Consider the following 23,385-nt stretch of genomic DNA (forward strand, 5'->3'; position numbering starts at 1 on the left):
GAGAGAAAGTGTAGAGACAGAGATGAAGGAGTGTCTCCTGATCCTGGTCTGTCAGTCAGTGATGCAGCACAGCAGCAGAAAGAGCAGCAGGAGCTTCAGTCCTGTTCAGAGCAGCAGCTTCCTGTCATCTTCACCTGTTTGAGCTTCTGCTGCTCTGATTAGCTGACTGTTGTCCTAAAGAGCCTGTCATCATTCTCCTCAGAGCTTCACTAAGAAGCTGCAGCTTCAGAGGAAACTCTGTAACTTTGTTCTAAGACTAATTTTAGGACCAAACATCTGGAAGCAGCTGGACTGACTCCAACCCTCTACTGACCTCAGAGTCTGCAGTTTGGAGTTTGGACTCTCCACCAGATCCTGGAGCTGCTGAACATCTGAAGACTGAAGGTTGTTGTTCCTCAGGTCCAGTTCTGTCAGGTGGGACGGGTTGGACTTCAGAGCTGAGACCAGAGCAGCACAGCTGGTCTTTGACAAACTGCAGTAGTCCATCCTGAATCCAGAACAAAGAGTTGAGTTTAAAGACCAAGTTCATGTTTTTCATCCTTCACTTCTTCAGAGCTCAGAGTTCAGAGCTGAAGAAGGAACATTCAGGACAACATGCAGCTGCTTCAGGAAAGAAGTCCAGATGTGTGAAAGTCAAACATCAGCCTGTGGCTGCATCCAAACCAACTGATGTTTCTGCAGCAACAGCAGAAAAAGTCCACTTCCTCTTTCTGCTCAGCTCTTCTCCAAACAGCACTGCATCATGGGAGAATTTAAGCAGCCAGGATGCTGGAAAGTTTTCATCCCAGATTTCAGAACATGATATAACAACCAGCTGCAGGAAGAAAAGAAAAAGTTCTTCTGCAGATCTTTGAAGAGAACAAGCAGCTGCAGGAAGATGCTGCTGACGATCAGAATCTGGACATTTCTGCTCACTGTGGGTCAACACAACTTTGTCATCATATTGATCTGAACACAACTGAAACATGGAGTCTGACCTCAGAATCTGCAGTCTGCAGTCTGGACTCTCCAGAAAACCACACAGATGAAGAACTCCGGAAACCTGCAGGTTCTGGTTCCTGCTCAGGTCCAGTTCTGTCAGGTTAGATGGGTTTTTCTTCAGAGCTGAGACCAGAGCTTCACAGCTGATCTTTGACAAACTGCAGTCCTTCAACCTGAAATCAGACAGAAAAGTGTGTTCAGGAGCAGTGATGCAGCTGGAGGTTCAGGAACTTGGTCCATTCAGTCAGTTGGGACCCGCCCTGATGACAGACTGACAGATGATATTTTCACTGTTTGCTCATTTCTTTTGGATTTGGACCCAAAAACATGATCAGGAATGAAAATGCAATAGATTAGAAATGACTTGAAATGAAGTTCAAACAGACGAGGAATTGAAATGTCATTGATCATCAGAAATTATTCATGACTACATATTTGCTATCCAATAGATTTAAAGCTATAATATAACAATATCATCAAACTAGGCGGCACCAGATTCCTTAGAAGTCCATAGGTTGATGCAGCGTTAGCAGCGCTGTTACTTGTTTTTCTTCAGCTACATCATTAGCTTTGAAAAATGTTTATGAACACTAACTAGTTAGTATGCCATATCACATAAAGTCAGCAGTTGCTAAACTGGATAAGATAAAGAAGCTGGAGAAAGTGCTAGAGCATAGTAGCTAACTTAGTTATCCGTCTGTTTGTTCCTTCTTTTTATTAAGATGAAATTCATGATGTATATTTCTATTAAAGCTCCATCAGGGAGCTCCCGGGAGGACAGATGTTTGTGTCCTGCTCAGTGGTGCTGGCAGCATTGTGTCATCTGTCCCAAGTGATGAGCAGACTTGGCTAAATTCAAAGAGAACTTTACAACAGACATGGTAAGCCATGAGGCAAAAATGAACATCACATGGCTGAGGATAGCAACTGCCCCTGATCCTCAAGTGTCTGAGTGGACACCAGAGATCAAAGGTGAAGAGGTCCGTCAGTGCTTTCCTTAGGGAGGGCCATAGCAGGAGGCCTAGAAAGCAAGAACAATTGGAGGAGCCCCCACCACCTACAAAAAGAGCTGCTCTTCTGCTGACTCCAGAGTCTTCATCTGATGAAGACCAGGATTGCATTGCTGCAGCTCTACAAGGCAGAGCCCACAATCAGCTTGGAGGACAGGCCCCTTCAGTGGGGGTCAAACATCAAGTACCTGGAGACAGCAGCACCATCAGTGCCTTGTGAGAGATGATTGTCCCTCTCTGGACATGTGGTTCAGAAAAAGAGAGCTTCTCTCTCCTCTGAACAGATCAGGAGGCTTGTGTGTTTGAGGAAGTGGCTCAGTGCAGAGAGCCAGAAATCTGGGGGCAGCCATCCATTTGTTCCTGCAGTTCAGCAGAAAAGCAGAAAGCTAGTGCAGAACATGAAAGTCTTCTGTCACTTCCATTCTTCATGCTCTACGCAGACAATTGTTCTTTATGCAGATTTGGACTTCATCTTTGGAAAATCCTGAAAACACTTCTTTAGATGTACTTGGATTTCCTCCACTTCTGGATTCAACACAGTTGTGTCTTTAGTTGAATGGAAACGTCTAATATTCCATATTCATGAAGTGTTGAGCTCTATTCCTGGGGTGACTAACACGTGGCTCTAGAGCCGCATGCAGCTCTTGGCCAATGACCACGCCGCTCTTTACGTCTCATCATATGGTGGCGACCTGGGGGTTAGCCCTGCCTTCAGCCCGTGAGACTCATGGGAAGTGGGGAATTGGGGATGTAAAGTTCCTCACCATGAGTCACGGGGCTGCAGAATTGACATCCATGCTGTTTGGCTGTTTCAGGGTGTGTTCAAATAAATGAGCATTGTTAACAGAATGGGGTCATTCCAATTGCTTTTACCTTTGCTTAATCCTGTCTGAGGTCGTGTGAGGTTGCGCAGAATGAATTCACTTATATACATCTCCTAAACCCAATATCAAGTATATAAAATAAATAAGAAAAAGAGTGTTGTGCAGTGTGAGTGTTTTGATTCTGCTCCCGACACATAAGTGACCACCAATCATTTGCGCGGGTTACACCCAATGCCGGAAAAAATAAGTAAACATTTGATGTGCGTGCCGACTTTTACCCTCATATTCAAAATGGCGAAATTCAGAGTATAAAGGACAGAAGAGTAGGAAGATTCTTACTTTTGTACTGAACAGAATAGCAAGTCACTATGTTTATTATTGTGTAAGTGGTTTTATCTACTTGTCACCTGTCTGTCATAACTCATCACCTTTAGACACATCATGTACAACTACCAAATGTTTAAGACTGGTTTGATTTTTGTAATATTCCTCACCTTTTCTTCCTGTTGCCCAAGGAACAAAATGGTGGCAAAGACCTTTACTTCCTGTTTAATAGTTGGGCACAGGAAGTAGAAAGAATTTGGATATCTTTGTATATACCTTTTGTTGTAATGATTTCAGTTGTTTGTCTATTTTTGTATGTCATTATTTGCAGGACTTTAACTATATTATTTACAAGACATTTCTATCTTTTATTTTAATTATTTGAAATGTTTGTTTAAATGTGGCTTCCTTCCTGGACGTGGCCAGCCAATTAACTGGAGCCAATAAAAGAGAAGGAGCTTAGTGTGAAGGAAGAGCATGTGTGAGCTGTGCAGCCAAGGTGTGACACCAGCAAATAAAAACCTGGACCTGAACTTAAAAGTCATCTGCCTCCTTTGTAATTCAGGCCGCTCTTGTCATATCACATTGTGACAATTATTATTCAAATTCAAATTAAATTCAAATTAATTTTATTTATAAAACACCTGTCATGTCAAACAAACAGCTCAAGGTGCTCTCCATAAAAAAAAAACAAGAATACAATAAAACCAATCCCCACACATGTAATAAAATCATTAAATAAGCCCCTCATAATAAAATACACAAAAACAGGCACAAGTAAAAGAAAAATGACAGAGCTTAAGAAAAGAGAACCCAGAAGGTGACGTCCGCCCTGTCCTCCTGTTGGCCGGGGCGTCAGCATCTATGCAGCACAAGCACAACTCATCCCCAGCACCCCCCGCCCCAGAGACCTCCAACCACCAGGCCCAGTGCAGCCAACATGGGCGCACCAGGTCCGGCAGCCCGGAGGAACCGGAACAAGAGATGCCAGAGGACAAGCATGGCCAAAATCTCTTGGAGCCCGAACACTGACACCCCAGCCAAGGGTGAGAAAACACTCGTAAACAGTCTAAACTATAGAAGTAATAAAATAAGAAAGTTAGAATATAAAAACAGGTAAAGTATGAAAATATTAATTAAAATGAAATAAGATAAGATGATTTAGTGCATAAAAAAGTCTAAAATATAAATTAGAATAAGTTAAGACATTAAAGGACTAAAAGGCATTAAACAAATAAATATGTAATAAATATTATATAAAATATAAGAGTAAAAATACCACATATAAGGTCTAATTAAAAGCTCATTTAAATAGATGAATCTTTAATTTCTTTTTAAAAACCTAAACAGTGGATGAGGCCCTCACATCCTCAGGCAGGCTGTTCCACAGACGAGGTCCGTAGTGTCTAAACAAGGCCTTGCCATGGATTTTTGTCTTGACTCTAGGGACCATCAGCAGGTCGCGCCTGAGGATCTAAGGGCTCTGGGAGGTTCATAAGCTAAAAGCAAGTCTGATACAAAAGAAGGACCAAGGCCATGGACACTCTTAAAAACTATTAAACATGTCATCAATTAATTGTTTTTTTCATGACAAAAATCAATCATTAAAATCTTAAATAAAAAAATTATTGAAACAATTTATTTCACTGGATGTTAAAATTAATGTATGCTACACACAACTGAAATGTAATGTATTTAATGTGTTCATTGTGAATATGAATTACTTGGACACCAGAAGGATGCTCTGTCCAGATGCTTGTGTATTTGTTGGTGTAAGGGTCGTTGAAAGAGGAATGTTGAGATACAAAGAATTACCAGTTAAATACTGTTGGATGAAAAATTGAAATATTCAGTTTTTTTCATCGTAAATCTGACTTTAGAGGAGTCAGTGCCTCACCAGCATCAACCTCACCGCCCGTCACTGAGTAGTAGTGTGTCAGAGAGACAGAGAAAAGAGTGAGAGTTTGTGTTTGTTTGTGTGTGTGTGTGTATGAGATGAGAGAATGTGTGTGGTGGAAATATCTGACCTCCAGGGTAGTCGCTGTGTTAACTCTGGTTTAGCTGCATTTGATGTGTTTATTGAAGGTGGACACTTTCCTTGAAATAAACACAAATACAATACTTGCTGTTGTGTTGTAGGGAGAGGAGTGTGTTATGGAAGATAATACGGCTTTAATTGCGTGTTTGTGTGTGTACGTCTTGGCAGGTCAGTGTGTGGTGTGGCTCTTTGACTCTCACAGTGAAAAAATTCGTCTCTTGGTGTCAAACTTGTTCACCACCCCTGCTCTATTCTAAATGCTCTTTTGTTGTCTTGCCTTTGTGTGTTTTTGTTGTACAAGTGACATTCAAAGTAAGTGTTTGTTCTAGATTCAATATTTAAAAATCTTTTCAAACTATCTTCTAAAATAGGTTGGAGATCGTGATTTACAAGGTCCTGAGTGAAACAGATCAGTTTCTATCAATCATCAGAACACAATTCAAGGAAGAAAATCTGAACCAATCATCACTTTGTTTAAAACACAGCTGTAGACAGAAAATCTTCCAGTGAAACATCAGAAAGTTCCTCACCTGATCTGTTCTTCTCATCCTTCAGGGAGTTCAGAGTAGAGGGCTGCATTGGGATTGGGTCCCGCCGGGTCCCGCGGGACCCAACGCAAATCTCGCGGGATTGGACGGTTTGAATTGTGCTGCGGGCGGGGGCGGGCGGCAACCCCGCGGGATCAGTGCTGCCATGACTATCTCATGAATATATAATAGCGGACTACGTTAGGCTGAGCGGCTGTTGGATTCTTATGTACTGAAGCTCCGTAAACCCACCAGGTAGACGCCCAATGGCCTCTGTCATCTAACCTGTTGTTGGGGGTGTGCAACGCCCCGCCCCACCTCTTACTAAGAGCGCGCTTCAGGCCGTCTGTCTGCGCGCGCACACACGCACACTTTTAATCAAACAGGATTTGTGAAATATATTTTATATTTAAGTTGCAAATTACACAAAAGAGGAATGTATGAAAGGATGAGGCTGGAGGAGGGACATGAATCTCGTTAATAATATCAATACAAATATGGCTTTTTTTTCCTGCGGGACGGGAGATGATACAAAATCAATGCATCTCTATTACTGTGCGGGACTAAATTCTATGAGTTTTGTGGGTGCAGGTGGGAGTGGACATACATATTGCGGGTGCGGGCGGGAGTGTAACGCATACGTTGCGGGAGCGGGCGGGACTGGTCAGAAATTCAGCGGGCGGGAGCGGGATGAAGAAAATAGTCCCGCGCAGGGCTCTAGTTCAGAGTAATCCACCAGTTTAATCTGCACTGTCCCTTTAAGCTTTTGTATACACGCTTTTGGGGATATCGCGAGATGTCGTGACTTTAGAACTGGATTTCACAGACAACTTCCGTGTGTTCCATTATAAATTAGTGGCGGAGATATTTGCCAGACGACGAAAAAAATAATAATAATTTTGACAGACGACATACGTTCGGGACTTAACGGCAAAATCCTTTTTGTACAACGCCTTGCACCATTGAGCCTTCAAATTCGTAACCACACCAGCCCAAGACCTCCACATCCAGCATGTCCACGTCCAAGATCGTCTGAGGCCAGCCACTCAGACAGCTGCTGTAACAATCGGTTTGCATAACCACAGAATTTCTGCACAAACTGTCAGAAACCGTCTCAGGGAAGTTCATCTGCATGCTCGTCGTCCTCATCGAGGTCTCGACCTCACTCCAGTTTGTCGTCGTAACTGACTTGAGTGGGCAAATGCTCACATGCGATGGCGTTGGAGAGGTGTTCTCTTCAATGAATCCCGGTTTACACTGTTCAGGGCAGATGGCAGACAGCGTGTGTGGCGTCGTTTGGGTGAGCGGTTTTCTGATGTCAATGTTGTGGATCGAGAAGCCCATGGTGGTGGTGGGGTTATGGTATGGGCAGGCATCTGTTATGGGCGAAGGACACAGGTGCATTTCATTGATGGCATTTTGAATGCACAGAGATACCGTGACGAGATCCTGGGGCCCATTGTTGTGCAGTACATCCAACGACATCACCTCATGTTGCAGCATGATAATGCACGGCCCCATGTTGCAAGGATCTGTACACAATTCTTGGAAGCTGAAAACATCCCAGTTCTTGCATGGCCAACATACTCACCTGACATGTCACCCATTGAGCATGTTTGGGATGCTCTGGATCGGCGTATACGATAGCGTGTTCCAGTTCCTGCCAATATCCAGCAACTTTGCACAGCCATTGAAGAAGAGTGGACCAGCATTCCACAGGCCACAATACAAACAACCTGATAAACTCTATGCGAAGGAGATGTCGCACTTCATGAGGCAAATGGTGGTCACACCAGATACTGACTTGTTGTCTGAGTCCCCTGACCCTCTCAATAAAACAAAACTGAAGATTTCAGAGTGGCCTTTTCTTGTGGCCAGTCTAAGGCACACCTGTGCAATAATCATGCTGTTTAATCAGCCTCTTGATTTGGCACACCTGTGAGGTGGGATGGATTGTCTTGGCAAAGGAGAAGTGCTCACTATCACAGATTTAGACAGATTTGTGAACAATATTTCAGAGAACTGGTTATTTTGTGTATGTGGAAAATTTTTCACATCTTTGAGTTCATAAAATAAAAAATGGGAGCAATAACAAAAGTGTTGCGTTTATATTTTTGGTCAGTGTATATCTGCATCAAACCAGCTAAAGCAGTTTTTGTTTTGTGATTTACATTTCCACCGGTCCTCCCTGAGATGAACCTGCCTAGTCCAGTTTCTTATCAGCTTCATTACTGACCTCATAGTCTGCAGTCTGCAGTCTGGACTCTCCAGAAAACCACACAGATGAAGAACTCCTGAATCCTGCAGGTAAGGGTTCCAGCTCAGGTCCAGTTGTGTCAGATTAGATGGGTTTTTCTTCAGAGCTGGGACCAGAACTTCACAGCTAATTGCTGACAAACAGCAGTCCTCCAACCTTCAATCAGACAGAAAAGTGTGTTCAGGAACAGTGATGCAGCTGGAGGTCCAGGAACTTGGTCCATTCAGTCAGGTGGGACCCGCCCTGATGACAGACTGACAGATGACATTTTCACTGTTTGCTCATTTCTTTTGGATTTGGACCCAAGAACATGATCAGGAATGAAAATGCAATAGATTGGAAATGATTTGAAATGAAGTTAAAACAGATGAGGAATTGAAATGTCATTGATCATCATGAATTATTCATGACTAAATATTTACAATCCAATAGATTTAAAGCTTCCATTTAAAAAATGTGAGACTAAATTGTTTTTCTTCATCTTAAATCCTAAATTGTAAAATGCATTTCCAAATGATCACATTGTGATAACAGAAGTGACACCTAGTGGCCGAGAAAAATAACAAATAAATGAGTAATGCAAAGCTAACAGATGGAATGGAACACTTTTGTTTGGTCATTTACTCAATACTGAAAATGAACTGAAGAAGTAAGACAAAGTTCTTGGACAACTAGAATCTCTATTGTGCTGCTGACCCAAAGCACATGGAAAACAGGAACAAAACTAGAAAACCACAGAACAACTGTCATCACATCCTGTGACGTCATCAACAGTGGGCTGAGCCTTCAAAACACTACTGTATTATTTGGAACAACTATAATATTGTTCATAAACAAAACTGGTTGAATAATGGCATCATTTTCCTCAGTCAACTATACAAAGAACCTGGGTTGTTATATAATTATTTAATCATACTTTATTTATCCCACGAAGGGAAATTCGTCTCCGCATTTGACCCATCCCCTGGGGGAGCGGTGAGCTGCAGCCGAACCGCGCTTGGGAGGCGGTAGCATTAAGGGACTTGCCCAAGGACCCCCACTGTATGCAGTATTATAAACCAACAAATTCATCACAGACTCTATTTTTCCTTATGTTTATTATAAAAACATCATATTTGGTTTTCATAGTCTTGTTCATAGAGATCAGGATGATTTTTTTTAAATAAATATGTTGTTATTCATGACTAAATTTCATGTTCACAAAAGTAAATTTGCCAATAAAAACCCCTGAATTCTTCTGACTGAAATTGGAACTGCAGCAATATTTAAAATGAATTTCTGCTTCAGAAAATACAAAGGTTCAAAAAACAATTAACATCTGCAAATCTTTTGGATTAGTGACATAACTCTCGCATTTCTATTTTTTTCTTTTTTCTTTGGTTATTTCTTTTTTTATTCTTTATTTCTAGTTACTTAATAATATCCCTCTGTGCTTGCTATATTTGGTTATTATCGAACACCAGTTTGTTTTACATTATATTACTTATAATTTTGTTCTTAATAGTTAAAAATTTCAAAAGGTTAAAACAGTTTTATTCTGTATTCAGAACTGTTATATTTTTATATTGTATTGCTATAAACATTGTTTTTTTTATTTTCTGCAATTTTTCAATAAAAATAAACAAATATTCTACTAAAATAACTATACATAGTGAATTAACAAGCATTATAATATAATTAAGGTGTTAGTAAGACATTTATTAGTCCAAATAGTCTTATAAGGTTTATTAAATTACTTAGTTAACACAATTACAAGCATTATTATTAGAATGTTTATAAGATACTAATGATACATTTATTGGCATTATAGATGCCTTACAAATGTGTCAGTGTTAATAAGCTTAATAGGGGTCTTGGGGTGGGGATGGCTGGGCACTCTCCCTCCTTCTTTTCACATTCCACCATCCATTTTAGAAGAACATAAACACTCACCTGAGCACAGGTGTTAGCTCACCTTTGCACTAACAGTTTGCATGATTGAATGACTGAAATATTTCACACTAGTTGGTTTTAAGGCATAAGTATGCGTGTGAACACTATCTGTTTTGTGTACATGTTGACCTGTGGACATTTTTGCAGCTAGTAGGTGTGTTGATAACATTTGAGTGTGTGTGTGGACAGGCCCCGCCCTTTTTGTACTGCATTTGAACCTTACCGTAATGATAAACAACCAGTAAACTTGTTGCGTTATGCTGCTTCATGGTCTTATCCCCCCTCCCCTCCTATTATCACCATCCTACCCCCCCCCCCCTCTCTCTCTAACGTCCCTCTCTCTTCTTCCCTTCTTTCCTTTTCCGTCCGGTCCAACACCCAAGATTTTCAAACATGGTTGAAATTAATAAAGTTTGGCCTCAATTACAAAAGGGGTTTATTCAGACATACCTCTGGTTTGTATGACTTTTAATAACCCCAATTGTTAAAGTAATATATGTCCAACACAAGAGGCCCTCAGCTCTCATCTTCCTGCCCAGCTGTTGGACAGGACAAAAAAAGAAAAAAAAGAAGCTTAATAGGATTTATTAACAACCTTAACAAATTAAGAAGTGTTATTGTTGTTTGGGGTTCTAGTAAGACATTTATTAGCATTATAGGTGTCTTGCAAACACCTGAAAGTGTTAATAAGCTTGATACACTTTATTACCTAACTTAAATGAATAGGCTTTTATTAATGTATAAGAAGCTAGTAAGATATTTATTAGCATTATAGATGTTTGGCAAATACCTGACAGTGTTAATAAAATTCATTAACATCTAAAGTCAGACCACTGTCTTCAAAATCCATATTACTAAACTGCTTATAAGCTTAACATATGTATTAATTAACTTTGTTAACAGTCTATTGAATGTTTTGCAGTACTTCATCTAAAGTGTGGAAGGTTCTACCACAAACAACCACAAAGCATAAAGATTGTAAAAAGAACTTTATAACATTATAACAGACGAAACATACAAAAATCTTTCTATAAAAGAAATATAATAATTTCATTCAGACAAATTTTCAAAAGAAAAAAAATAAACAAATTGTCATGGTGGCCTGTCAGACTCCTCCCCCTCCCAGCTCTGCTCCAGACTCACAGCTGTGTCCACTGATCTCATCCCCTCACCTGCTTCTTAAGGAGACTCACCTCAAGCATTCTTCGCCAGTTCGTTAACACTGATGGTGCTTAACTCCGCTTTGAGCTACGTCTGGCCCCCTTGCCTTGTTTCTCGCTCATCTTGTTTTGCTGTACTTCAGGTCTTGCCTTCCACGAGTGACACCTGAGTCTTTCTACCACCCGAGCTGAAGCTGTACTCCTCTACGCCTCCCAAGAACTCCAGCCACGCCACCGCCAAGAACTTCAGCCACGCCATCACCAAGAACTCCAGCCATGTCAAAGCTAAGATCCAGAGCTGCCTTCGTCTTACCTATCCTCCATCCTGCTGACGATCTGCTCCATCAAGTCCCATGACGCTCCATGCCTCAAGATCCGCTGGCTCCTACAAAATAAAACCACTTACTTACCCTTTCACTTACCTGCCTCCTCCTTCCGGGTTACAGCATCTGGGTTCGTCACGTGATCAGAATATGACACAAATAAGGCAACAAGAAATAAAGCCAGATTGTTTCATTCATAAATTTTTAAGTGTAACTGAACATATCCATCAGTAAATCACTTGTACGTTTTAATATTGTAGCATCCCTTTCCCACACTGAGGCATGGAGACTCAACCTCTTTTAGGGTTATAGAGAATATGGAGAGTAGTACAGAGCAAAGCGATGTCTGTTTCTCCACAGAACTTTCTGTGGGCATTGCTTGCTTTTCTGACTCTCGCCGAGGACAGACGTGTTTCCCTCTCGCTCCTCCTGTGTCAGCCCTTCCCAAGGCTTTTTGTCCTGTCTGCCCCAGAGCTTTCTTCAGCCTTCTGCAACTGCTGCTTTTTGCACTCTAAAGATGGATCTGATCAGCTGGTCTCTGAATTCGATCGACAAAGTTTTTTCCACCCTAAGGAACGGGAAAGCGGACCCTTCCTGCCCAGATGGCACCCATGCGGCTGGATACACCGTCGATCCGTGGAGCAAGTGGAGACTGGTGTGCCTGGCTCAGCTGTCTGTGGGAGACGTTGAGGACATGTACCTATTTGGATTTCTGATAATAGGATTCCTCCTAATTGGGACCGGTGGATTTCTGATTTATCGGGCGGTCTGGGAGCAAAAGACGGAGAGGGGTGATCTGTCAAGGCTCCTGGGAAGGATTCTTCGGGGAGGAGAGACTCAGATGGAGAGACTTTCACAAGAGGACCAAAAGCTATGTCCTTGTGTTGCCCACTTAAGCAGATTGTTTGAGACCCCTGAACTTGTGTGAAAGATGGAAGCCACCTTGGGGCGAGTTTCTGCCCGGATTGAGGAGAGACTGGGCTAAATTCACCCACTTTCATTAGAATTAAATTCTGCCTCATAAAGCGCAGAGCCAGTCAAGGACTCAGCCTGAAGAACAAACAACCTGCTGGCACCCAAAAGTCTAATCTAATCGGGCTCCCCGAAAGAGCTGTGGACAACAGTCCTTGGCTCTACCAAAACAAGCCGCTTCTACAGAGTGGACTACAGCAGCTGTTCACTGTGCTGATGACTGCAACTCACCCCCTACTTGACCTCTGCTTCCCTATTACCCACCTCCCCCCTCTATGTGCTGTCTGGAGTATGTGCCTGGCTCACTGAACTGCACCTGAAGGACAGATTCATGGGGGGCCCCCCTCCTTTTATCCTCCCCACCCCCCTGAGCCGGTGTAGTTTTTTTCTTGTTTCTACACATTGTACGCAGTGTTTTTTTTTGTCACCAATGACACCCCCCCCCCCCCCCCCGACTGTGGACCATCTACATGCTAACCGAGGTTTGCGCTAACGTCACGGCATGAGCTGACGTCAAGGCAGCAAAACAACCTCGGTCAACTTTGAAATGTGTGTGTATCCCTGTTGTTGTATGTCTGCTCCTGTTCAAGCTGTGCTGGAAACCTAATTTCCCTGGAAAAACCCATTTTCCCTCGGGATTAATAAAGTTTACTATCTATCTATCCACATGATCCAGACCGAAAGGGCCAGTGTCTGAGTGTTTCAATGACTCTAGCATCATAGCTTTTCAGGATAAAGTATTAGCAAAATTTCCTGAGTGAAACATTCATTGCAAAACCCAACATCAGGACACAGTTTGCTGAATTCAATGCCAACTGCATTCAACCACTATTGCTTTGCGTCAAAGTAAACTGGAAAGTTGCACAAGCTAGTAATTTTTGACAACCGAAGGCAATAAACTTACAGGAGCCATGCTGAAGCTAACACGCTAACGACCGACCAGTACAGAATCAAAGATGGGCGGGGCTATTTTGTCACCTGTGTGAAAGTTTAGAGAAAGTCTAAGAGGCCATTCAATTGGCTGAAAGTGAACACACCTGTTTTGCTGATGAGTTTGATTTACAGATTCATTAGCCAATGGTGACATTAGTTGACTGTTATTAATGGAGCGGCAAAATGAGCGCTGGGAACACAAGTAATTAAAGATCCCATAATTCAGTGCTTCAGCTCTGTTACTGAACACAGTTTCAATAAAATCTAGCTGATGATGCTGCAAGTTATTGTGAAGCTAGTCCTCATGTTGCTGAAGACAAAAGTGGATTGTGAACACTGAGACTTTAAAAATCCATGAGAGTCTGAGTGAAGCTATGGTCACATTTACCAAAATGCCACAGAACAGAGACCTTAATGACAGTCTTATCACCCAGTGGAACTTGTAATGGGGCGGCAGCAGTCTCTATTTTACACCCTATATGGCATCTGCCGAGGTTTTAAATAAAGTTAAAATTCAACAGTGATGGACAATTTTTTGACATTGGTCAGCCACCACCCTGGCACATTTGGAGGTTGCTCAATGGCACTCTGGTGGCAGGAATTAATATTCCATTTGTCAATGCATACACACAAGGACCACTATGACCAAGCCCCTCCCCCTGCACGCCACACTGCACAGTCTGGGCAAACCCACGTGACCAGAATTTTGGGCTTCCTCGTCTTAAATGCTCATGATTGCAGGTCGCTACGCCAGTTCTCAAGTCCAGGCTTGCAGGCTGCGTGCAAATCAGGCTTTTATTGCTCACATGGTGAAACTTTAACCAGTTAACCTTTTCGCACTTTATCGTATCAAACAAAATAAATGACTCAGGTTTGTTAGTGACTGTGGGTAGCGTCCGTTTCAGAACACGGAAAAACTAACATGATCACGAAGGAGAAATTAATAGTTGTGATTTGTGACAGGGCACATTAATATGACACAGAGACATTTATAGAAACAGGAACACCGCCGGCTGGATGTTTGTTATTAAACCTTGTACAGCGAGTTTTTGAATGCATCACACATGTGAATGCAGCATGGTGCTGCGTTTGTTTATTTGTTCATGTTAATGATCTCTTTGGTTCATCTGTGAACGGCACATCTCTAATTAATTAGAGTTTGTAACTTGCTGCGTTTAATCAGAATCAGAATCAGAGATACTTTATTGATCCCACACGTGGGAAATTTGTTTGTCACCATAGCAACTGACAGCAGAGGGGAAAAAAGACTTAGAATTAAATAAAAAATTAAATAAAAAAGCAAGAACAAGAAAATGTAGCATAAATACAAACATCAAGGTATTATAATTTAAAAAGCTATATACAGAACAGTGCAGGTAAAAAGATGTGCAAAAGAAATGTGCAAAATAGAAAACAACTAAATAAAGAAATAATAAAAAAAATGTGCAAAGGTTATCTTTTGTATTGTGTGTTGTTGTACAGGGTTATTGCATTGGGTATGAATGACTTTTGGTACCGGGCAGTTTTGGAGCTGAGCTGTCTGAGCCTCCTAGAGAAGGAGCTCCGCTGTTTGTCCAGAAGAGGGTGGAGAGGATGCTCTGGGTTGTCCATGGATATTAGTTTATGTTTCTCCACAGAATTTTCCAGCCTTGTGAGAAACACTTTTTCAAGTATTTTTGAGAATCGGCAGAGTGAAGACACTGGTCTGTAATTTGTTAGTTGGTGTTTGTCCCCTGATTTCTGTTGTGGGATTACTTTGGTTCTTTTTATTTTTTGTGGAAATGTTCCTGTTTGAAAGGATAAATTGCAAATACAGGTTAGCGGGTCAACAATGGAATCAATTATCTTTTTTATCACCATCATATTCATTCCGTTACTGTCTGTAGATGTCTTGTTTTTGAATTCATTGACGCTTTCTAAAACTTCTTTTACTTCCACGAGTCTCAAATAGATCGAGTTAGGATTTCTCTTTATGCAGTGTTCGACTGTTTCTTTTAGTGATATTTTTGAACAGTTTATTTTGTCTGCTAACTTTGGCCCTTTTTTTTTTTTACAAAATATTCATTAAACTCCTTTATCATGTCCTGAATATTGTTTCAAATCTAATATCGTCACACCTAAAGAGTCTGGGTAATTTGTTTTCTCTTTGTGTTTGCTAATGACACTGTTCAACTTTCCAAAACCCTGTGTTTGATTTATTTTTCTAATATTTCTGTATAATAGTCTTTTTTGCATGTTCTCATGAAACTGGTTAGTTTATTTTTATACTTTTTGTATCGCTGCTCTGCTTCAACAGTTCTGTTTTTCAAGAATTGTTTGTATAAGCTGTTCTTTTTTTTTGCATGCGATTCTCAGTCCAGTGGTCATCCAAGGGTTTTTATTATTGTTTTCCGATACAGGATTTAGAAAGTGGGCAGTTTTTGTCGTAAACAGATGTAAACTCCTCCTTTCATTTCTGCACCAAAACTCTCCTTCTTTCTCTGTTTTTCCTCTCTAGTCTGCACTCACACTTGTGTGTGTGTTTGTGTGCACGTGCACGCTCACGTGCTCTGCTGTGTCTGATTTGAACTTTGACCTCGGTCAGCTTTCAGGCAGGTTTGATCAAGATGACTAGTCAGTCATTAGTTTGAGTTCTTGTTTGTTTTCTGACTCTTTAAACTCAGAAATCTGTCAAACGTTTCCACAGCTTAACCTTCTGTTGCCATGGAAACATCTTTGTTTTAAAGAAAATCTAAACAGCTGTTTTCTTCCACTGCAGACTCTTCAAAGAATCAAAGATGTTCAATTTGTGGAAAATCCAGAAAATCTTTGAATCCAAACCTTTCAGCCTCAGTGAAGAACTACAAATGTAGAAATGAACCAACCAGCAGCTTCATTGTTCTGACCTCAGAGTCTGCAGTCTGCAGTTTGGACTCTCCAGTCCAGAACACAGAACCTTCATCGATGAATCCTCTAATCTGTTGATGCTCAGGTCCAGTTCTGTCAGGTGGGACGGGTTGGACTTCAGAGCTGAGGCCACAATTTCCCAGTGAGTCTCTGAGAGTCCACATCGTTGTGGAAGTCTGTGAAGAGAAAGGAAGACAGAAACAGGTGATCTATGATGAATTCAGGCTGTGATGAAGTTCCTGTTGGATATTTCTCTCTTCATCAGAGCTTCATCTTCATCATGAAACAGCCCTCCTCATCAGTCTCTCCCAGACCTTCATCTTTCTTTCATCTGCAGCTGGAGGAGAGAAGGTGGAGCTCCATGGAGCTTCATGCTGCCCTCAGTCTGTCAGTGATCTGAGGTCTGAACCCCAAAGTTCACAGTAGAACATCTGGATCCCAGAGACTGACAGCTGTCACTCTGACCATGAGGATGAGGATGATGACGATGATTGAATGTTGACAGTTTTTAAATGTTGGTTATGGTCCAGTTTTCTGAGAGTTTTCTGTTTTCATTTCCAAAATGATATTTTCATGTTTTCAGCTCTGAAGCTGTAAACAACAACAGTTCATCTTCCTGTTCTGTTGCAGAACTTTCAATCCAGTTTCCTCCTCAGGTTCACGTCTCCTGTCATGAACAGAACCACAGCAGCACCAACCTTCAGGCAGAACTTTCCAGAAGCTCTTCTTGGTAGAAACAGGCTAAAGGGACTGTTTCTATTCTCAAAGAACTTTTCTAAATCTGTGCTTTCTTGAAGCGATTTGTGACGTTGTCATGGAACCAGCACATTCTGGGGGCGGGGTCTGTTGCCAGCTGACTGACATCAAAGTGTTTCTTCACTTCTCTGCTCCTCTGAACTCTGTGGAATGATGACTCAGCATTGTAGTTCTATGCAGACGGCAGACCCATTTTCCAGAACAACATCTGCATCTTCTCCTGTCTGATACTGAAGATGAGCTTCTTCCAGCAATAAGAACCTGTTTCCATGACAACGTCTCCTTCAGGACCAGCTGGAGCATGACTGAACATGAGTGCAGTCACTGACTAACATGCAGCTCTCTGTGCTGACAGATCCATGAATAACTGTCTGCATCCACTGCATCTGCTGCTGATACCTGCTCCTCTCCCTGTCTCTGCAGCTGCATGTGGTGAAAGTATCATGGTCTGTCTCTGCTGGAAACCTTCAGAAAGAGCCACAGCTTCAGTCTGTGTGTTCTAAAGCTGAACTCCAGTCCTCAGGTTCACCTCTGTTTTTCTGCTTCTCTGCATAAACACACCTGCCTCCAGTGTCTCGTCATCCGGCCCCTGTAGAACTCCATGATGAGCTCAGTCAGGTGTGTTTCAGCAGGTAAGGTGGAAATCATGCAGGTTGGTGGTTCTGGGGACTGGAGTTCAGAAACCCTATTCTAAAGCAGGGCTGCAGGAGCTTCAGCCTTTCAAAGTGGATGAAAGAACCTCCCTCAGGTTCCTCTCTGTTATTTCTGTTTCACAGCTTCTTTGACTCGTTCATTCCCTTTAGAACATGCGGCTCAACATTCAGGCTTCTGACATGTGTCAAGAGGGAGAGCTCTGTTTGTTTAAGCGCTGTGTTCACAGACTGTCTGGAAAAAGAAAACAGCAGACAAAAAGGCCAGGGGGCGGAGCTTCAACAGGAAACAGAAAATTGTCTCACAAAAAAAAAAAAAAAATAGGTGGATTCTTCATTGTCACATTCAAAACCAGGAATCTTCCCCACAGGAGCCTCAGGAGACCATGCTGACATCACTTTGACCCATCATGCTCCTCACAGTTCACACACACATCAAACAATGAAGCTGTTGATGTTCCAGGGACAGAAGAAGTTGAATCCAGACTGCTGATGCTAGCTAGCTTTGGTCAGGAACATCATGGTTCTCATGGTTCTAGAGCCACACCGTGACCAAACATCCAGTCGTTTCAAAGCCACCTGCTGAATCCATGCAGGTGAATCAAAGAACATCTGGACTTTCTTCACTGGATTCCAGAACCTTAGTATGGAGGAACAAGAACCTGTGTAGGTTAATTAGTTAACTGTTATGCTAGACTTCATTCTTGAGTCCAAACTGCTATTTTGGTTGGATCAACAAGGACTTTCACAATAAAACTTATTATTAAAACACAAACTGCATTTTCAGATACCAAAATGCTGGATTGATCCAGAAGATTTTCTGGTGAACTTGTACTCACACTCTTTTTCAAGAAGCATCAGAGAAATAAGAATCCACAATAGATAGAAGAAAGACACCTAAAACATGAATCCTTTCAATGAAACTGGATAAACAAATCAATACAAGCTCATGAAAAACTGATTTCAGACAGATTTCCCTGATTTTCTGTCTGCACTGCTGTGTGTGGGACTCAGATCTTCAACAGAGACTGTATGTATGCAGATGATGGTTGACTGAACCAAAGGAACCAAAAGGATCAGAAGAAAGAATCAGTTTCTGCTTCAGTTTCTTTCATTCACAGATAAATGATTTATCTAGAAAGAAGATGATGAACAGAAGAGAGAACATTTTAGAAATGTGCTTTAGAATAACTGACATTGTTGAAAATTAAGACATCCTTTCATTCTGGACCGTCTGCTTTGGGTTCAAACCTTTCAGAAGGTTCTGGATTGGATTTCATTTGGACAAATATGATCCTTCTTTGATCTTTAGCTAAAAGATCATATGAGTGGTAAAAACAAACTGATTTTCTTCTTTTATGTTTTTATTTCTAATCATTTTCAAATCTTTCATTCTTTGTAAATCAATCTGAACACTGATCTGATTTATCATCACAATCACTTCTGGACTCACCTGAACTTTCTACAGTTCCTCACAGCTGGGATCAGTCTCCGTTTACCCTCATATGATGTCTTGTACTGGTCCAGGTTCAGCTCATCCAGAACCTCCTCTGACATCAGCAGAGTGTAGGCCAGAGCTGAGCAGTGGATCTCTGAGAGTTCCTTCTCTGATTTGTTCTCTGACTTCAGGAACTCTTGGATCTCCTGATGAACTGAGAGGTCCTTCATCTCCATCAGACAGTGATAGATGTTGATGCTTCTGTCAGGAGAAACTCCTCCACTATTGATCTCCTTCAGGTTGTTGATGGCTCTCTGGTTGGTTTCTGGATTCTTCTCTGTCTGACCCAGCAGGCCTCCTAAGAGTCTCTGGTTGGACTCCACAGAGAGACCATGAAGGAAGCGAACCAGCAGGTCCAGGTGTCCAGTTTGACTCTGCAGAGATTTCTTCATGACTCTTTTCAGAAACTCATCCAGGGATGGGTTCTCCATGTTCTTCTTCAGGAAGTCCTCAATGACCTTTACCTTCCTGTTGGAGAAACAGTGGAACATGTAGACTGCAGCCAGAAACTCTTGAACGCTCAGATGAACAAAGCTGTAGACCGGTTTCTGGAAGATTCCACACTCTCTTGTGAAGATCTCAGTACAAACTCCAGAGTACACTGAGGCCTCTGTGACATCCAGACCACACTGCTGCAGGTCTTCTTGGTAGAACATGATGTTTCCTTTCTCCAGATGTTCAAATGCCAGCCTCCCCAGCTTCAGAAGAACTTCCCTGTCAGTCTCTGTCAGCTCTTGTGGACTTGTCTGATGTTCCTGCTGGTACTTGTTCTTCTTCCTCTTTGTCTGGACCATCAGGAAGTGGGAGTACATGTCAGTCAGGGTGGTGGGCAGCTCTCCTCTCTGCTCTGTGGTCAGCAAGTTCTCCAGAACCACAGCAGTGATCCAGCAGAAGACTGGAACTTCACACATGATGTAGAGGGACATGGAGCCCTTGATGTGGGAGATGATTCTGCTGGACAGCTCTCCATCTGGGAACCTCCTCCTGAAGTACTCCTCCTTCTGAGCATCATTGAAGCCTCGGACTTCTGTCAGTCTGTCCACACATGAAGGAGGGATCTGATTGGCTGCTGCAGGTCTGGAAGTGATCCAGACCAGAGCTGAGGGCAGCAGACGTCCCTGGATGAGGTTAGTGAGCAGCACGTTGACTGAGGACTTGTGTGTGACATCAGACACCAGCGGACTGTTGTTGAAGTCCAGAGAAAGTCTGCTTTCATCCAGACCATCAAAGATGAACAGAAGTTTGCAGACAGACAGCTGTTCTGCTGGGATCTTCTGGAGTGTTGGATGGAACAGCTGGATCAGAGTGAGAAGACTGTGCTGCTCATCTCTGATCAAGTTCATCTCCCTGAAGGACAGAGGAACCACAGCACTGATGTCTTGGTTCTCCAAGCCCTCGGCCCAGTCCAGAGTGAACTTCTGCACTGAGAAGCTTTTTCCAGCTCCAGCAACTCCGCTGGTCAGAACCACTCTGATGGATCTGTGTTGGTCAGGGAGGACTTTGAAGATGTCTGGGTTCTTGATTGCAGTGTCATGGAGCTGGTTGGTCTTGGTGGTGGTCTCCAGCTGCATCACCTCATGTTGGGTGTGAGCCTCTGGTCTCAGTCCCTCTGTGATGTAGAGCTCAGTGTAGACCCTGTTGAGGAGCGTTTCTCTTCCTGCTTCTTCAGTTCCTTCAGCCACATGTTCACTTCTGCTCCTCAGACTGATCTGATGTTCTCCAAACATCTCCTGCAGACCAACATCTGCTGACAGAGCAGAGAAGAAAGCTCCTTCATGAGTGTTCCACATGTTTCCAGAAGAATCCATCAGCAGATGATCAGGCTCTGACTCACCAGCTCTGGGTCTTTCTGCAGACTGGGGTCCGCTCCTCTTCTTCTCTCTGTGGACACTAAGGAGAAACGTTAGTGAACAACAATCAAAGCAGTCAGTGGGAAGTTCCAGACTAACTCTGATCATGGAGCAGATCCTCTCTGATCTTCAGACTCAGATATTGTGATCCAGACTGTGCTGAATGTGAGCAAATGTGTTTCCAGGTTAAACCAGAGCAGATCTAGTCCATCTGAAGGTCTAAATGATGCCTTAGCTGTGTTTGGAGCTCATGTCTGGACTGAGCTCAGAGAAAAGTTCAGCTGTTTGCTTCATCCTCACAGACTGAGCTTTGTGTCCTCCAGAGTTGTCCAACTCTTTTCTTTCCTCTCAGACCTAAAGCGCTCCCAGCAGATGGTTGACCTTCCTGGATGGATCAGCTGATGTTCTTGATGAGAACATTGTTGTTCCTGCTGACAGCTGAACTCTGCTTTGTTCACTACAAAACGGATTCTTACTGTGAGTCTGAAGGTCCTGGTTCAGTTCTGAAGTTTAGAGGAAGATGTTTGGACCGGTCACTCTTCATGGATCCACAGCTGGAGGCTGCAGACTGGACTCTCTGTGTGACCTGTTGACCTCTGCAAACACCAAACCATCAGAGTGTTGGAGGATCTGCTTCTTCATGAACAGCTGATGGACTTTGACATGAACACAGACTGAGCTGTTTAGTCTGGAATAACATGACATGTTTGGATCAACAGTTTCCAGCTTTCAGCATTTTCTGTCAGTCAATCCAGACTTTTTTCTAGAAAAGCTGATTCCAATTCTCCATGTAGAAATGTAGAAATTCTGAGAGCAGAAAGTCAAACTAGAACAATGTGATGTTTGGAAAGCATGAAAATCTGAATCCTATGAGTCTGCAGTGATTCTTCTCATTAGACTGGAGCTGCTGTCAGTCAGAGTCAGCAGTCAACATGTTTTCTTCTCCAACATCTCTGATGTCTCTCAGAGACTCTCAGAAGACTCAACTGAAAAGATCTCATCACACACATGATGCTCCAAGTGAGTCTGATCAGAGAGATCCAGAACTGAACCAGACCTCAAGTCCTTCATCTGAAAACTGTTGATCATCTGAACTAGAATCCAGCCTCCAAAAACTCTGACAAACACTCACTGTTCCACTGCTGGATGGATGACTTTGAAGTTTATAGGTAAATCCTTTGACATGTCACTCCTGTTTGACCCCCAGCTGGATCCAGATCCAGGTCCAGGTCCAGGTTGGTTCCTGTGAAGAATGAAGGTTGCTGGTGTGAGTCCTGAGCTCTGACATGGAGAAGATCATGGACAGTTGGAGATGTTCATCTCACCTCTGAGCTTTGCTCTGGTTGTCCTCGTGTGGTTCCTCCCTCTGATCCATGCTGCTGGATTCACTGGATCCACATCAGCTCATACACACACCTTCCTCCTTCACCTGCAGAGGAAACATGTCTTCTTAAACTCTGACAGATATCCTGGTTGTTACCAGATGAGGTTCTGAGTTCTGTACTTTGGTACCAAAACCTTTTGTTTCTTTGTGTCAATAAAGCTGATGAACCGACTGATCGGGCTTTGTGGAATGTTGTTAGACTTTCTCATCTTCGTAATAAATGTGTTGGATTTTTTGTTTCAAAATTCTTTTTATTGGATTTAAGTACTGCAATGTAGTAATATAAAACACGTTATGCATTTTTCCCCTTAAACAGGCAGTCAGGAAAAAAAACGCAAACAAAAAGGCAATACACATCCCATCACTGGTTCTTTTTTTTTTTTTTTACTTGTCCTGTCCAACAGCTGGGCAGAAAGATGAGAACTGAGAGCCTCTTGTGTTGGACATATTTTATTTTAACAACAGGGATTATTAATCTTCTGACAAACCAAAGGTATGTCTGAATAAACCCCTTTTGGAATTGAGGCCAAACTTTATCAATTTCAGTCATGTTTGAAAATCTTTAGTGTTGGACCAGACGGAAAAGGAAAGAAGAGAAGAAGAGAGAGGGATGTTTTGGGTGGGGGGTGGGGGGCAGGAGGGTGATAATAGGAGGGGGGATAAGACCATGAAGCAGCATAAAGCAACAAGTTTACTGGTTGTTAATCATTATGGTAAGGTTCAAATGTAGTACAAAAAGGGCGGGGCCTGTCCACACACACACTCAAATGTTATCAACACACCTGTTAGCTGCAAAAATGTCCACATGTCAACATGTACACAAAACAGATAGTGTTCACACACGCATACTTATGCCTTAAAACCAACTAGTGTGAAATATTTCAGTCACACTGTTAATGCAAAGGTGAGCTAACACCTGTGCTCAGGTGAGTGTTTATGTTCTTCTAAAATGGATGGTGGAACGTGAAAAGAAGGAGGGAGAGTTCCCAGCCATCCCCACTCCAAGACCCCCACCGCAGCAGCAGCAGCAGCAGCAGCCAGAGCCCCCCAATGGCACATGGCAGCAGGCAGGGAACAACC

General features: G+C 42.5%; 3 protein-coding genes and 1 long non-coding RNA gene across 8 annotated transcripts in view; 1 reads left to right on the forward strand and 3 right to left on the reverse strand.

Moving 5' to 3' along the window:
- LOC144987243 (uncharacterized) overlaps nt 1–23,385 on the reverse strand; it is a 281,445-nt gene that overhangs the window by 94,102 nt on the left and 163,958 nt on the right. The gene's annotated exons all lie outside the window — the stretch shown is intronic.
- The window catches only part of LOC144981350 (uncharacterized), a 127,479-nt gene that overhangs the window by 25,017 nt on the left and 79,077 nt on the right, over nt 1–23,385 (reverse strand). The gene's annotated exons all lie outside the window — the stretch shown is intronic.
- LOC144986795 (NLR family CARD domain-containing protein 3-like) overlaps nt 1–23,385 on the reverse strand; it is an 87,925-nt gene that overhangs the window by 1,325 nt on the left and 63,215 nt on the right. Inside the window, exons 2-9 of one of the 5 annotated variants that reach the window (XM_078934935.1) lie at nt 22,054–22,164; nt 21,398–21,517; nt 20,906–20,961; nt 19,027–20,815; nt 16,167–16,343; nt 7,941–8,117; nt 978–1,154; nt 314–487 (exon numbers count right to left, since the gene is read on the reverse strand). In XM_078934935.1, the coding sequence (XP_078791061.1) occupies nt 314–487; nt 978–1,154; nt 7,941–8,117; nt 16,167–16,343; nt 19,027–20,815; nt 20,906–20,961; nt 21,398–21,517; nt 22,054–22,164 (2,781 nt within the window). Of the gene's footprint in view, nt 1–313; nt 488–977; nt 1,155–7,940; nt 8,118–16,166; nt 16,344–19,026; nt 20,819–20,905; nt 20,962–21,397; nt 21,518–22,053; nt 22,165–23,385 lie in introns of all 5 variants that reach the window. The other 4 variants (XM_078934933.1, XM_078934940.1, XM_078934936.1 and 1 more) reach the window with 4 other exon arrangements.
- On the forward strand, nt 20,925–21,791 carry LOC144988498 (uncharacterized). The gene is made up of 2 exons (XR_013652423.1): nt 20,925–20,996; nt 21,107–21,791. It is a non-coding gene; the product is annotated as an uncharacterized LOC144988498 (long non-coding RNA).

The sequence above is a fragment of the Oryzias latipes genome, chromosome 2 (assembly GCF_053564925.1).
Source record: "Oryzias latipes strain Hd-rR chromosome 2, Olatipes_Hd-rR_3.1".
In the NCBI taxonomy this organism is placed as follows: domain Eukaryota; kingdom Metazoa; phylum Chordata; class Actinopteri; order Beloniformes; family Adrianichthyidae; genus Oryzias; species Oryzias latipes.